This window comes from Schistocerca serialis, chromosome 2 (assembly GCF_023864345.2).
Source record: "Schistocerca serialis cubense isolate TAMUIC-IGC-003099 chromosome 2, iqSchSeri2.2, whole genome shotgun sequence".
NCBI lineage: Eukaryota > Metazoa > Arthropoda > Insecta > Orthoptera > Acrididae > Schistocerca > Schistocerca serialis.
Genome location: NC_064639.1, coordinates 900915499 through 900931324, shown reverse-complemented (window position 1 = coordinate 900931324; position 15826 = coordinate 900915499). Strand labels below are relative to the sequence as shown.

General features: G+C 37.1%; 1 protein-coding gene across 1 annotated transcript in view; it reads left to right on the top strand.

The window, feature by feature from the left end:
* The first annotated feature begins 638 nt into the window (after window positions 1–638).
* Window positions 639–15826, top strand: part of LOC126458244 (protein O-mannosyl-transferase TMTC4-like) — a 148038-nt gene continuing 132850 nt past the window's right edge. Inside the window, exons 1-3 of the mRNA XM_050095143.1 lie at window positions 639–1249; window positions 11871–12102; window positions 14635–14818. Of these exons, the coding sequence (XP_049951100.1) occupies window positions 1120–1249; window positions 11871–12102; window positions 14635–14818 (546 nt within the window). The 5' untranslated portion in view covers window positions 639–1119. The remainder of the gene's footprint in view (window positions 1250–11870; window positions 12103–14634; window positions 14819–15826) is intronic.

Sequence of the window (15826 nt, the reverse complement as noted above, 5' to 3'; positions counted from 1 at the left end):
AAATGTGTTGTGATCCCTGATTTATCGCTGCGCGAAATATATTTTCAGGCATAACATTTGGGTTTCGTCTTCCTTGTAGTTGACGCTTCCCACAGCTTTAATGCTGTAACCTGCACTAAATAACATTAATGCTTGCCCGTATGTTTTCAGTTGTAAAAATATCGAAAGCTGTGCAATAACAGATAATTTGTGGCGTCTTGTGTGATACGTAGGCTAGCTAGGCATCAGTACAGAAAGCCACAAGCGTGTGTGAACCCGGCTTTTAATGTGTGTGTAAGCATACGATTAGAGGGATGCACGTATAAGAAATTCATGCCTGTGGAAACCTGGCTTACTGCTGCTCCATGTATCAATTTTTCGTATAGTTTTCAGTCTCTTATAGCAATGTGTGTCAACGGCAGCGTCGTAACAAACAAAAATAAATAACTGCGCAATTTTCTTGAGACCGACGTCTACTGACAGTTTCAATAATATTGTAAATTATCAGCTAATAATATTATCTAGAGCTGTAGATTTCTCGCCTTTGATACTAATTAAGATCACCAGTAATCCACGGCCGCCTATATCATACGCCGCCAGGATTGATAGGGCAAAGTTAGTCGATTGCAGAGTAGAATCAAGTATCGAAGTGCCGAAAATGTCGACTGCGTCGTGTGTCTTATCAGTGATAATCTGCACTTACGTACTTAAGAAGCCGGTATGCTTGCTCACGTCGTGGATGGGGTAGTTGCTTTTTTGGCGTAATGAAATTCGCTTCAAATAATCGAAAATGATAGTAATTCCACGAGTCATTCGAGGGACTGAAATAAATCAGCAAGTTGAAATGGCAGTTTTAACTAGATGTGCTCACTTGACTTAACTGTCAGCTAAATTCCTGTGTTTTTTATTAAAGCAAATGAAAGACTGAAATTTTTGGAATAATGTATTTGGATGCAGTTTTTTCGTGAATAACATGTAATCCTTTGGAGAAGGCTGTACTTCTAAAACTATATCCTGTTGTCGCTGTGGGAAATTTTATGTTTTTATTCCTGCAAAACATAAATAACGTAAATATTGGAAAAAAATCTTCAAATTTGAGGCCCACCAGATAGTATTATAACGAGAACAGAACCAACCAAAATGAGAAATGTGAATCAAAAGTTGTTTGAGAGAATAGGTGACAGATGGTCAGATGACTCTGATGACGATAGGCCTAAACGCGGCTCAAGACGCAGAGAAGTCTCCTGGGACTCAGGATTACCATTCCCGAGTGCGTAAATTGCAGTTGTAATGTGACGAAAATTCCTATATATGTGTTGTATGTAGGGAACTTAATAGCTATTGTAACTGTATAACTAGTTTCAAGAGGAGTACCAATTTAATGCTCCACAAGTTATTTTGAAAATGTACCAATTGTCTCAGTTTTGTATCGTAATGAAGCTACTGCCAAAACCTATTTTTTTTAAATTTATTTATTTATTTTTTTATTTTATGTTCTGTGTTTCGCCTGTTGTGTAAAGCAACTTGTGTGGTGTATTGATGAGTGATATTGGCTGCTCGTAAGCATGGTGTATGTTGAATTGATTGCTCTTTGAAATCACAGTAATAGGTAACAAGTTGTTGTTAGTGCATTGCCATCGAATGTTTTGTGGTTAGTGTGCTGTTGTGTGGTTTCTCTTGCCGGTAACTATTTAACAATATTGCATTTCTTATTAGTTAGGTAGGTGACATAGCATCTCTTCTCTATCTCAGCTTCATAGCAACTTTGTGGTAGGAATTCCTGGAGTGATTTTTGTATAGCTATTCTCCGCCAAGAAGCAAGGTCTGTAAATAATAGAAGCCACATTCATATACCTAATGAACACCAGCATTATATGAAACAATAACTAAACAATTATTTGTGTAATGCCAGAACTCGGGCAGGGTTATAGGAATACACAATTATAGCTGGCAAATCAGCAATACTGCTCTCTTATGACAGAGAATGAAGCAGTGATCTGTCAGCAGGCCAATGCCTTTTAGGATGACAGTACAACAGAGTTCAGTTTAGTGTATACGGGTGGAGGCTTTATTGAAACAATAAACAAATACCATGTTGAAAGCGGATGAGGTTGTCTGTTAGAAAAAGTAAGAATCTGAAAGTAACTTGCTTTATTTTACCTACATATGGCGGAAGAGTTGCCAAAACAAAACAAAAAAGAAATGTTTTTAAGTGTCACACACAAAACAGATTCTTTTAAATGCCATTAGTGAATGGAATAAATGGGGAATTAATACGATAATGGTGTATTGTGATGGCTTGCAGGAAATTGGTTGAGTAAATAAGTTATGTCCCTGTTCACATTTTTGTCTTTTGTGTTTTAAATTCTTCACCACACAGGTCATTTCTATGCAATGTGAGCATATATGCCTCATCCATTAGAATTAGTAATTTATTTGTCCAAGAATCATTTGACAGTTGTATAGGATGGATCAGCTTAATAAAAAGAAAATATCTTACAGGTCATATATACAAATATAAATAGACACAAGTGTTTGAGCTGAGGACTGCCAGCACATCTTATTCCAGTCTGTCACTGGCATATCCTTCATTTGCAGAGGCAGAATCACATCTCTAAAGACAGTCATGTTGTATGTCAATTCACTACAAATGCTTCAAATATTATTTTACTCTGTTATTGCCACAATCATGAGAACAATTTCCATTGTAACTAGTTATATAATGAAATGTTTTTGTTATTTTGTAAACAGCAGAGTAAAATAATAAGTCAGTCACAAAATCCACTGGCAGAGTTTCATTTTTTTCTCAACTACTGTTCAACTTTTCATGTGAGATAACTACTTATAAGCTGCCCACTACCCATCTGTATCATCGGTCACTGACAGACTTTGGTAAAGAACCAAACTGCCCATCCAGTCACAGAGCATACTAGCCTACAATGGGTACTTCACTATCCTCAGTGTATTAATCCACCAGAACGACACTCATGCCTACCCCATTTTACATCACTAGTGAGAAATGATCTTTATGTGGCGGTGAGGTTAACAATACATTTATTTATCAATTTAGTCCTCAGCTTTGTTTTGGTGTTTCACTAGGGAGAATGCAGTGGGAAGCTACAAAAGTGACAGATGAGTCTGTTCCTTGGGGTTGTAGATTATGTAGCCGAGACAAGAAAATTGTGGAATGAAAGAAAGATTTGTGTCTTCCAGGCATAATTAGACATGGCACATTTTGAATTTGATAGGTTGAAGGGGGAAAGAGACAATGGGAGTTGGGAGAAAATGACAAGTAATAGGCAAAAGGAGAAAACTTAAGAAATAACATTTCAAATTCTGGTTAGCAATCAGTTTAACTTGTTACTGTAAGTAGGGGATGGGCCTAAATCAGTTTTTCTGCTTAATAGGATGCAGTGGACTTGTAGGAATGACTTTAATGCTAGCTCAGTAGAAAAATCACCTAGAAAAAAAGAATCTGCCTACTAGGGAGCAGTTACAAAAGGCCAATTGATACAGGGAGTGCAAGGTGTAGAATACCAGGTCACAAGCACTGTGAAACCTAGTGCCAAACTTAGCCAGGTGACAGAGAACATAGTGGCCTTGTGCACAGATTTTGATGGCAAGCATAAGGTACTCTTAGTTGAAGGAGCAGGATACAGCTTAGCTAGCAACTTAGAATATAGCATTAAGGATGACCTGGAGGAAGTAGGAGTAGCAACAGCACATACTCATGTGGGGTTTATTGAGATTTTGCAGCAACACAACCAGTCCTCGTTTAACACGGTTGTTAGCTGTGTGGAAAAAGAGCTGGGCTAGTTGTTTTTGACTGAAACAAACTCGCATATCTGTTCCCTGCCTGTTGCTGTGATTGGTAGTTGGGGATACACTAATCATGGCTACCACTTGAATAGGAGAGGGAAGATAAAGATTAGCTGAGCACCTTGCAGAAAGTGTAAGGGGGCTGCAAGCATGTAGAAAATCTCTAATTGTTGGAATCAAAGGGGCACATTCTTTAGGTTAGAGTCACGTTGCAGATTGACATTACTGAAAGAAATTAAAGGGATGTGAGACCATAAAATTGGTTTCCTCAGAACATTAGAAGTCTGAAAATCAAGATAGATCAGCTTATTGTATTCCTAGAAGATGTGGAAAATTGTTCCACCAATCTCTGAACATCATGTAACCACAGTGATGGAGATATTACATACCAGGGATTATAGACCTGCATCATTTTTCATGCAGAGTCAACATGGAAAAAGAGCAGGAGCTGCAACATATATAAAAGTTGGACACAAAGTGAAAAATTCTAAAACAAATAATTTTTCTGTTGATCGGAACCTAGAAGCATGTGCTTTTGGGTTGTCACTGCAGAAGACTTCTCTGATAACTGTAACAGTGTACAGATCCCCTCTAGGCAACTTTTAGCTATTTGCTGCATTACTTTCAGCTATTAGATGCATTACTGAGTAACCAGTCAGACAAGAAGAAACAGTTAGTAGTTTGTGGAGATTTCAATGCAGATTTCTTAAAAGACACAGACAGGAAAAATGAACCAGAATTATTATTTGGGTGTTTCAGTATAATTTCGGTAGTCACTTTACCAACTCCTGTGCAGCAAAATAGGACACTAACTGATAACATTTTTCATAGACAGTGCTCAGACTGAAACAATTAATGTTTACCATATTGGTAATGGACTATCTGATCTGATGCACAAGTAATGGAAATAAATGGTATGACACTTTATAACCCTGAGGCAAGCTCATACAAAGCAGTGAGGCTTCATAATGAGAACAGAATGCAGTGTTTTAAGAGTAAACTGAAAGGGGCTGTGGGGGGTGAAGAATGTGTAGAAAGAGATGCCAATGTCAAATTCAGTTTATTCCATAGTAAATTTGTGTCAATATTTGGAAGTCACTTCCCTAAAAAATTATCCAGAGCATCTATGAAAAGGGAGGGGGGGGGGGGGGGGAGGGTAAGCTGTGGACAACTAAGGAAATTATAATCTCGTGTAACAGGAAAGGGAAATTTATGTAGAGGCCAGAGTAAGTCAAGATCTGACATGACTTGTATACTACAAAAAGTAATGTAATATTTTAAGGAAAATCATCAAAATGTCCAGAAGTATGCATGTTCTGACAGAAGTAAACAGTGTAGATAACTTGATTAGAACTGTATGGGACATTGTCAAACAGGAGACAGAACAGCCAATTAGAATACAAAATTCCATAACAATAAACTAAATGACAATGTTGTGGCTGATAATTCATCAGTTACAAGTACATTTAACAATCACTTTCACTGCTATGTTTTAGCAGTAAATGTGGGATGTAACGGTTCAGTTGAAAAAGCAAGAGAATGTATTTAAAATGTCACTCCATAAAACTTTAAGCATCTAGAAGTAGCACCAACATCCTTCACTGAAATTAATACAATTATAAAAATACTAAAATACAAAAGCTCTTGTGCAGTTGATGAAATTTCAAACAGAATTCTGAAAAGTTGTTCCAACATAATAAGCAATGTCCTTATTGATATTCGCAATTTTTCATTGGCACAGAGAATTTTTCCAGATTGGTTATAATATACAATTATTAAACCACCTCATAAGGAAGATATCAAGATGGATTTCAATAATTATCATCCAATTTCCCTACTGTCATCTTTTTCCAAAATATTTGAGGAAGTGATCTACTCAAGAGTAGCCTATACATAAGTGATAACAATTTACTTAACTTATCACAGTTGTAATTCCAGAGGAGTTGCTCGACTGATAATGGTATATATACATTCACTCATCAAATAGTACAAGCCTTAAATAACAATGTACTGCCAGTTGGTATTTTTTGTGATCTTTCCAAGCCATTTGATTGTGTAGATCATGAAACTCTCTTAGAAAAACTCAAGTTATGTGGAACTGGTGATTTAACACATACCCAATTTTTTGGGAATGACCTTCCACTTAACATTCATTGAGCAAACATGGTACTCAAAATGTATTCTCCTTAAATATTGAAAAAAAAAAACAAGAAAAAAAAAGCACCCACGACATTTATTTCTATGCAACAGTCATATACAGACTGATGAAAACTTTAACTGGTGGAAGCATATTCCTGAGCTTCACAAACAATTAAGTGCAGCTACTGTTTCTCTTCGCATAATTGCTAATCTTGGAAACAAACATATGAACCTTGCGACATTTTGCATGTTTCCACTCAATAATGTCACACGGAATAATTTTCTGCGGCAGCTCATCACTTAGGAAGAAAATATTTATTGCACAAAAGTGAGTAGTAAGAATAATCTGTGGTGTTCACCCATGGACCTCTTAAGGGGAGAAGGGGAGTAGCCATTTTAACTGTGCCATCACAAACATATATTAGCTAATGAAATTCATCTTAAACAATCCATCATAATTTGAGAAGAACAGTGATATATATATACCTACAACACTAGAGGGAAAAATAACCTTCATTACTCACTCTTAAAGCTGTCAGTGGCTCAGAAAGGAGTTCAATATGCAACAATAAAAATTTTTGATAATTTGCCCAATAACATAAAATATCTGACATGTAGCGAAGCAAGTTTAGATCCATTTCTCGTGGACACCCCCTATTCCATTAACAAATTTCTACTTAGAAATTGCTCGACAGTAAAAATGAAAGAGAAAAAAGAAAATTAAATTAAATTTAGGACTAAAAATAATGTGTGTTCACTAATCTTAACATTAATCATGTGTACATAACCTGTAAACTGAATTGTTCCACATCATTTCAATAAAAGAATCTTTCAAATGATCTGTGGAATATGTAACTCACTATCAGATCATTTCACACTCTCCAGTATTTTTCCAGTGAACAGCCTCCTAATCTGAAGTGCACTGCCAAAACCTCTCCAAAAATACTCATTCACTACTATAGTAGGCTAGTCATTGGACATATGTGGCTGCAGGCTTTCTCAGCATATTCGAGTGATAAAGTCTTCTCAGGTAATCAGCCGAGTGGTGGCATTTTCAAATTTGATGTACAGTATTGAAGTTCAAATCAGCATACTAAAGCAGTAGGTCTTTTTTCTTAATTTTTAGACATTTACCCTTTTTTTTGCTTTTTGTCAAAATTCAGTAGATTTGGCACCCATCTTACACAAATGTGTTCCATAGCCACTTTTTCGTGTAAATGTTCTTATGGCAACAGTGATTTCATAGCACTTTTAGTTGTTAATTTTTGTGTATCAGATGGTGCACTTCCACAGTTGTTGCAGTTCTCACGTGTCCCCAGTGAATTGTCTTTAAGAGCATGATCACACACAAATTCAGCAGCTCGTGTAGGAATAGATTCCTTAGAAACCAATACCAACTTTGGATGAATTTCGATTAATAATAAATTTTTGTTAGTTCAGCTTATCCATATGAATAAAACTGACAGACATACTTTAAAAGCTGTCCAAACAAAATTTGCATGCAGATCAAAGCATCACATGATTTCAGCATTTGTAATTGATAAAATCATGTGTGGTAAAATTAAGTTGGGCATGGGTGTAAATTTCCAACAAGTTATGAATGCCACACATTGTGCACCGAAGAAGAAGAAAAGAAGGCAATGGTGAAGAAGAAGAAGAAGAAGCCAGAGCAGGGATGTTTAAAAAACTTAATCCCGATAGCATTATATGAGGCTAAAAGCACCCTGAACCATAAAGGACCAGTTAAAGCACTGCAGGTCCTGCTTATACCCAAGCCATCAGGTAGAATTACCCCCGTTGTCATTCCTGACCACACAGGTCTTTCAGTGTTTGGTTAACTGAGTGGTGGTGCTGTGGCTGTTTCCAGAAAAGTGAAGAACACACAGAACTCCCAGGAGCAGCTAGAGGAGGCAAGGAGACATAACTGCATGCTGCAACATTCACCAGTATACCAAGTAGAAAATCTCATTAATATCAGTTCCATGTGAGGCCAATAACTTTTCTCCATGTCTTAATAGTTGCAGTTATTTTTCTGTGCACACGTACCTGCATTGTTTTCACAGTGACTGCCCATCTAATGCTTCTTTTGGGAGGGGGGGGGGGGGGGGAATACAGCTGATTTTCTTCCACAATACAAGCCTGTATGAGGGGCATTCAACAAGTAATGCAACAAATTGTTTGTCTCAGCCAATTTTGGTTCAGAAAAATTGTAAGTTTGTTTGCAGCATCCTTAAACATTCCTGCATCATCTCGTATATTTCTAGTAACTCTCAGTAGGTGGCTATACTACTATGCCTTCAAAATTACATTTGCAACTAAGGTGCATTCTAAACAAAGAGCAGCTACTCTTTTAGCGGAAAATGAAGCCATCACAAATATTCACAGGCTTTTTCAGAATAAGTAGGGATAGTGGGCGCTGGATAGAAGCGCAGTGTCACCAGGCAAAGTGTCTGTTGTCAACAGAACAAGGGAAGGAAATCTGTCTTATCCACATGCGCAGGCCAGCCACATACAGCTATGATGCCTGTAATGTTGCAGTGTGTGGAAACACTTATTTGAAGTGACTGATGAATGACAGTTGCGCAACACAGTGCTCGACTTAACATCTCTGTTGGTAGTGCTGACTCACTTGTGCACCAGTAGGGATAGTGGGCGCTGGATAGAAGCACAGTGTCACCAGGCAAAGTGTCTGTTGTCAACAGAACAAGGGGAAGGAAATCTGTCTTATCCACATGCGCAGGCCAGCCACGTACAGCTATGATGCCTGCAATGTTGCAGTGTGTGGAAACACTTATTTGAAGTGACTGATGAATGACAGTTGCGCAACACAGTGCTCGACTTAACATCTCTGTTGGTAGTGCTGACTCACTTGTGCACCAGTCATTATATTCACTATAATGGAAGGAAACATTCCACGTGGGAAAAATTATATATAAAAACAAAGATGAGGTGACTTACCGAACAAAAGCGCTGGCAGGTCGATAGACACACAAACAAACACAAACATACACACAAAATTCAAGCTTTCGCAACAAACTGTTGCCTCATCAGGAAAGAGGGAAGGAGAGGGGAAGACGAAAGGAAGTGGGTTTTAAAGGAGAGGGTAAGGAGTCATTCCAATCCCGGGAGCGGAAAGACTTACCTTAGGGGGAAAAAAGGACAGGTATACACTCGCACACACGCACATATCCATCCACACATACAGACACAAGCAGACATAAATATGTCTGCTTGTGTCTGTATGTGTGGATGGATATGTGCGAGTGTATACCTGTCCTTTTTTCCCCCTAAGGTAAGTCTTTCCGCTCCCGGGATTGGAATGACTCCTTACCCTCTCCTTTAAAACCCACTTCCTTTCGTCTTCCCCTCTCCTTCCCTCTTTCCTGATGAGGCAACAGTTTGTTGCGAAAGCTTGAATTTTGTGTGTATGTTTGTGTTTGTTTGTGTGTCTATCGACCTGCCAGCGCTTTTGTTCGGTAAGTCACCTCATCTTTGTTTTTATATATAGTCATTATATTCAAACATTTGTGCCTGCTGTGTTCCCCAAAACCATTCTGAAGTGCATAAAGATTAAAGAAGGGACATCTGTACCAAATTGCTTGCTTGTTATGAAGCTGAAAGAGAGGTTTTCTTATAAAACATTGTCACAAATGATGAAACATGAATTCCCCATTTTTTTCTGGATTTCCTTCAAAGAATCAGTTCAAAACAGTACCTTCAGCTGGTGAAGTCAGCACTTTAGTCATCTGGAACTTTGAATGGGTTATTCTGTTCGATGTGCTCCTTCACTATCAAATTATAAACTTTGTAGTCCATCACAAGACTCTTCAGAAACTGAAGAAATTATTACAATGTGTTCATGGCTGCAAAAAATGTGAACACACTTCTCTTTCTCTATGATAACGTAAGGCCATGCAGAAGTCTGTACACCCGAGCAGAGATCAAAATTTGATTGGCTATTCTTCTCCATCTGCCTTACAGCCCAGATCTTTCACATTCTGGCTTCCATCTCATTGGCCCACTGAAGAACGGACTGTGTGGGAAGCTCGAGAGCAGTTACAGAAAAGTTACTGATGCAGCTAGGACTTGTCAGAGATCAAACCAGTAGGATAGTACCATGATGTAATGCTTTCACATTAAGGTGGCCATAAAATTGAACTAAGATTAAGTTGAAAAGTAACATTTTGTAGCCAAAGAACTGGGGGAAAATACTGTGTATTTAAATCATGAATAAAATGATCCTGCTTTGAGAAAAATCATATGTTGCATTACTCATTCAAAGGCCCTTGTACTTCCTCTCTGACAATGTCATCACTGATGAGACATTAAACCTTAATCTTTTCCCCATCCTTTTAGGGTGTATCCCTATGTGCAAACACCAATATTGTTCGTTAAGAGAATCTGTAGCCTTGTCCTAAAGTAGTCCAGCTCACAGAGGGATTTAAGAAGGAGTTGTGATTCAGGAATTCTTGTAATTTGTTTTTAAATGCTGGTTGGCTATCTGTCAGACTTTTAATGCTATTTGGCAAATGACCGAAGATTTTTGTGGCCACATAATTAACCCCTTTTTGTACCAAAGTCAGATTTAACCCAGAATAGTGAAGATCATTCTTTCTTTTAGTGTTATAGCTATGCACTTCACTATTATTTTTGAACTTGTATGGGTTATTATTAATATCAGATTTCGTAGGTAAACATATGTATTGCAAAGGTACGGTGAATATCCTGAGTTCCTTAAATAAATGTCTGTAAGCTGATCTTGGATGGGCTCCAGCTATTATTCTGATTACGTGCTTTTCTGCAATGAATACTTTTTTTCTTAATGATTAGTTACTGCAAAATGTGATTCCATATGAAAGCAGTGGATGAAAATATGCATAGTAGGATAATTTACTAATATGTTTGTCACTGTTATTTGCAATAACCCTAACAGCATAAGCAGCCGAATCTGAATATTTCAGCAGATCATAAATGTTTCTGCCGTAGCAACAGAATTCTGTTCAAAGTCTGTATTAGTCAAGGTGTTATACCATTTACTGCACAGAACTGGCCTCCTGCAGGTATAGATGAGCAGCAACAGGGATCTGTTTTTCCCCACACAACATTGGCAAAGAACGGAAAATGAAGCAGTGCTTTCTACTGCACCACCAAAAAGCTTCAGACTTGTGCTAATTCTAAACTAGATAGACCCCGTTAAAGAAGTGATCGGATAGTACCTTCTTGAAAACTTGATTATGCTGTTACTAGTTGCTTTATATAGGAGGACTGACGTGTGGAGAAGTACGTAAAAAAGATGGAAGGTTGCTTTGTTTTTGACATATAGGAAGATGAGATGTTTATCCATATTGCTGTTACTGACCTCTCAGTATCATATGAAAAATAAAGATTATTTTAGCTTTTGAACACTCTCATACCCCTGGAATTAATGTTAGTGTATAACCATGTCATTTTCACTGTTTTAGGAAGTAATAGGTCAGCACAGAAAATCCCTAAGCAAATTGAACCTAGCCAACTGCATTATGGTCTCAGGTAAAACATTTTTTACCTCATCTTGAACACTGATTTATTAATGTGATAAATACCAAGTTGTACCATGATAGAGTCCACACATTAAAGTGTGGTTCCCCCATAAATGCCTGAGAAAGTCATTTCAAGTTTGGAGAAAAGGATGGGCATACTGCCTACACTAGGACCACACCTAATAATTCACTGTCGTGCTAAAATCAATCTTTGTGTTGACAAAAGTTGTACTTTTTCATGAGTCATGCTTGGTTAGCTTATTCCATAGGACACAGTCTGCACAAGCCACAAATCACAATTCAAACCCAGGGAAAGTTTCTTTTCAATATATATTATGTTGCAGTATAGGAGAGTGAAATTTGGTTCAATATTGTTATTTCAGACATCTTAATCAGTTTCTCCATCTTTTTCAGAACTCTCAGGACCATTTTCAGCAGTTATTGTTGGCCTGGTGGCAATACTTTGCTACAAAAACTCAGTTGATGGTGAATTTGTATTTGACGACACTGAAGCCATTGTGAATAATGAAGATTTGCGGCCTGAGACTCCAGTTTGGAATTTATTTTTCAATGATTTTTGGGGGACGAGACTTACAGACAAGACTAGCCACAAGTCATACAGACCACTGACTGTCCTTTCTTTCAGGTACAAAAAAATATAATCTTCATTTGTTTATATGTGTCATTCTGTATCTATATATACTTATATATACTATATCTATATATACTTATGTATTAGAGCTTTGTAGATATGAAACAACTATAGACTGGCATAAGTTTTCGTGTACATTTTCTTTTTAATGATTTGTTGTTGCTTACACACACACACACACACACACACACACACACACACACACACACACACACACACACACACACGCGCGCGGAATACCATCTAACTGTAAATATACCATATTTTCAGATAACCTAAGTGGGCTGTGCAAGAAAATTTAGTATACGGTACTAGAAAGTATCAAACAAATTATCAAGAGGTTTGGTAGCTTGCCATGTATTATGCTCACAGTGCAATGAGAATGATCAGGGTATCACATTTCAGTTTGATTTTATACCTCAGTCTATGTTCAGTATTTAGTATAATGGTGTTCAGTAAATCTCTGGAGAGAAAGTGAAGGGGGCTTTAAAGAATCAAACAAAATTTAAATGTAAAGCTTCAGACACACTCAAATGTTGTCATAAGAGGCACGCAAACGGTAAGTGAAGAGATAATTTTGATGTCATTGATCAAAGAATAGAGTGAAAAAAAGAAAGAAGGTTAGAGTTCAATATTCTGTCTACATTTATACTTGACAAGCAAATATTAATGGCACTCTGAGCAATTCCACTTGCATACAGAACAAGGGGAAAATGCATTTTTACATGTACTAAATTCTCCTATCTTATGCTCATGGTGCTACAAAGATTTTGTAGCAAAGCAAGCTGATACCCATTCCCATTTTGTTTTGTTATTTGCATCCTTTAATGATTGAATTTTTTTTCTTCTTAATTATCATTAGTGCTACTGAGAGATGTGCCATAAGATATAGCTGTCATTCTGTAATTCTGAGTATAACATCAGGCCCAACTTTGCTAAATTACATTAGTCAGAACAATTTCCTAATTAATTTGAACAATTTCAAGAAAAAAGTTTTGCTAAAGTCCAGTTCACTAAGCTAACAGTAATTATTTCCTATTCCAGTCACATTGTTGACATGTAAACATATGAAATTACTATATTACTGATCAAGTTAGGAAAACAACCCATAGACATCATTAAAGTATTCAAGAAGCTAATTTCCATAACATTGTAGGAACATCAGCACTTCATTAGTGTCCAGTTAATTAACACTTTTGTGTATGGCATCATTTAATTAGCTGTTTATCCAGTTTCATTGTCAAGAAGGCTTATTTCAATTTTAACTCTTATTGTAACATAAAGTTCAGACCAAAACCAATTTTTCTGCACTATTCAATTAATTTGAGATGTAAAATTCTAATTGTAAATCATCAAAATTACATGTTTAACAATGTGAAACTTTAGTAGCCATGTTTGCAGAGCTAATATAGACACTGGGTCTAATGCCATTTTAAGTCAGTCTGTTACGAGATTTTGAGTGTGAACTCACATCAGTCAAAAGAGCCATAATGTACTTATGCAATAATGTGTTTAACTTAATATGAAACTGGACTGTGTATCAGAACTGTTAATAACATATGTGAATTAACTTGAATATGAAAAACAGTCAGTGCCTAGATTGTGAGCACGAAACCAATGTCAATCTGAACTGTAATAATGTAAAGGTGCAATGATATGTTGTCATGAATAAGACAGTATACAGTGAAGTAGGACAGTTAACAATGGTTGCTGATCAACTTGAATATAAATATGCCATACACATTGGTCATCTGAGTGACACTGTTGTTGGATGGTTAGGTTAGGTTATACTGGACAATGACTATTGTCTAATTAGAAGGCACAGTATGTGCATACCAGATAAATGCAACTTAATTGCATAATTAAGACATGGACTGGCCATAACTAATTCAGTGAGGGGGTCTGATTTTTGTACATTTTTCGCCATGATCGCTGCCTCCGAAAAACTACAAGCTGATGTGTGGCCAAGTATGTCACATGTATGGTGGAGACAATGTAGCTACTGCACAGTCTTCCTCTGATGTAGAATCCTCAAATTTATCCAACAAGTTTTCACAAGAACACTTTGTCCTTTCTTCCAAAAAATTCCATTTAAGTTTTCTATTAAACTTAAACACTTATGATCCTAGTGTCATATGTCTGAATTTAATCTAATGTCTGCTGTGACAGGTACTTAATGACGACTCAAGACACTGGAGCAGTACTGTAAAATTGGTTGAGCTAGCATTGTGCATACAGCTTCCTTTACAGATGCCCTACACTTTCATAAATGTCCCCCAACAAACCTAAACTACACATATTTGAAGGAAATATTTTACAATTTGCCTGAAATGAGGAAAAAATCAGTCCATGTGATGGAACAGGAATTTGCATAATCCCTTTCGCAGTTTAAAGTCATAATCATTTTACTGCCATACTTGTTCATGACACAAACATTATCAGCTCCTTCAGTTGGCCCCAGCTGGAATCTGTATTTTTTAATTTTTGTTTTTTATTTCTTTTATTGATTGCTTGCTGATTTTGTAGGTGGAATTACTGGTTATCTGGAGGACTGAAGCCATGGGGATTTCATGTGACCAACATATGGCTGCATGCTCTTGCATCTGTACTACTTTTACCATTCTGTGACATACTTTATGGTGGCAGATGCCCAAGAGCATCGTTCCTGACTGCATTGCTTTTTGCTGTCCATCCTGTGCATTCAGAGGCTGTGAGTTATCAAGTACTTTTATTTCTGTAGATGCCCAGTTGGTTAAAATTTGTTTTTGTGCTTTTTGTGTTACCCTTCATATGTGAACAGTTTCATATGTAGTAAGTGCATGTTAAATCCTTCAAAACAAAATTATTTCATTATAATGTGCTACATTATTATTGGATCCTAAGCTGTAATATACTACTTATGGTGGAGACCTTAAAATTGTTGACTGGCAAACACAGATTGCGATGCTTTTGTTAGAGAAATAAACTTTGATATGGTTTCTCTTAAAACACTAAACACTTTGGCTACCTTGGCTATGGAAACACCCATCATAAGAGTACCAAAAATTTGCCCACAGTTGAATTCACTTTGTACCAACATAATGCACTTACTGCTACACAGAACCTGTTCTGACCATGGCTGACATTTGCAACCAGTTGAAGGCATTGCAGAGGTGCTATTTGTGGTCAAATACAATTCATTTATGTACAAGCGTGTATTTCCTGTGGTCTTTACATTTCTTTTGTTCAGGACCAATAGGTTTTCACATGGTGAATGTTGAATGGTCATGCATTATTGTCTTATGATGTGAATCCATCACTGAAATGTTGTCTGCATTCCTGTATAATGGGATGTAGGATTGTGTCCTGATACAGAAAAAAACCTTAAATTACCATTTAATAGTGATGAGAGGTGTCCAGCATCCAAACATGGTAGCAATTGAAAACATGACTGACCTAAATCCCGTTCGAAACTGTGGGACTTCTTTGCCTAAAGTATGCATTGCTATTTAACCACCCATACATTCTTTTATGACAGTTGTCAGGTATCAGACAAATTCTTCACTTGACAATGAAAAAAACTCAATGCCATTGATCCATGTTCCATCCCAGTAGTTTCCTTGGCCACCTTCTTCTCGCACCACAGCACTGCTGAGTTTGTACTGCTATTTTTAATGCACACGCAGAGGTCAAATTGATGATGTGGAGACGGTTGCATACTGTCTGAGTCAACACAGCC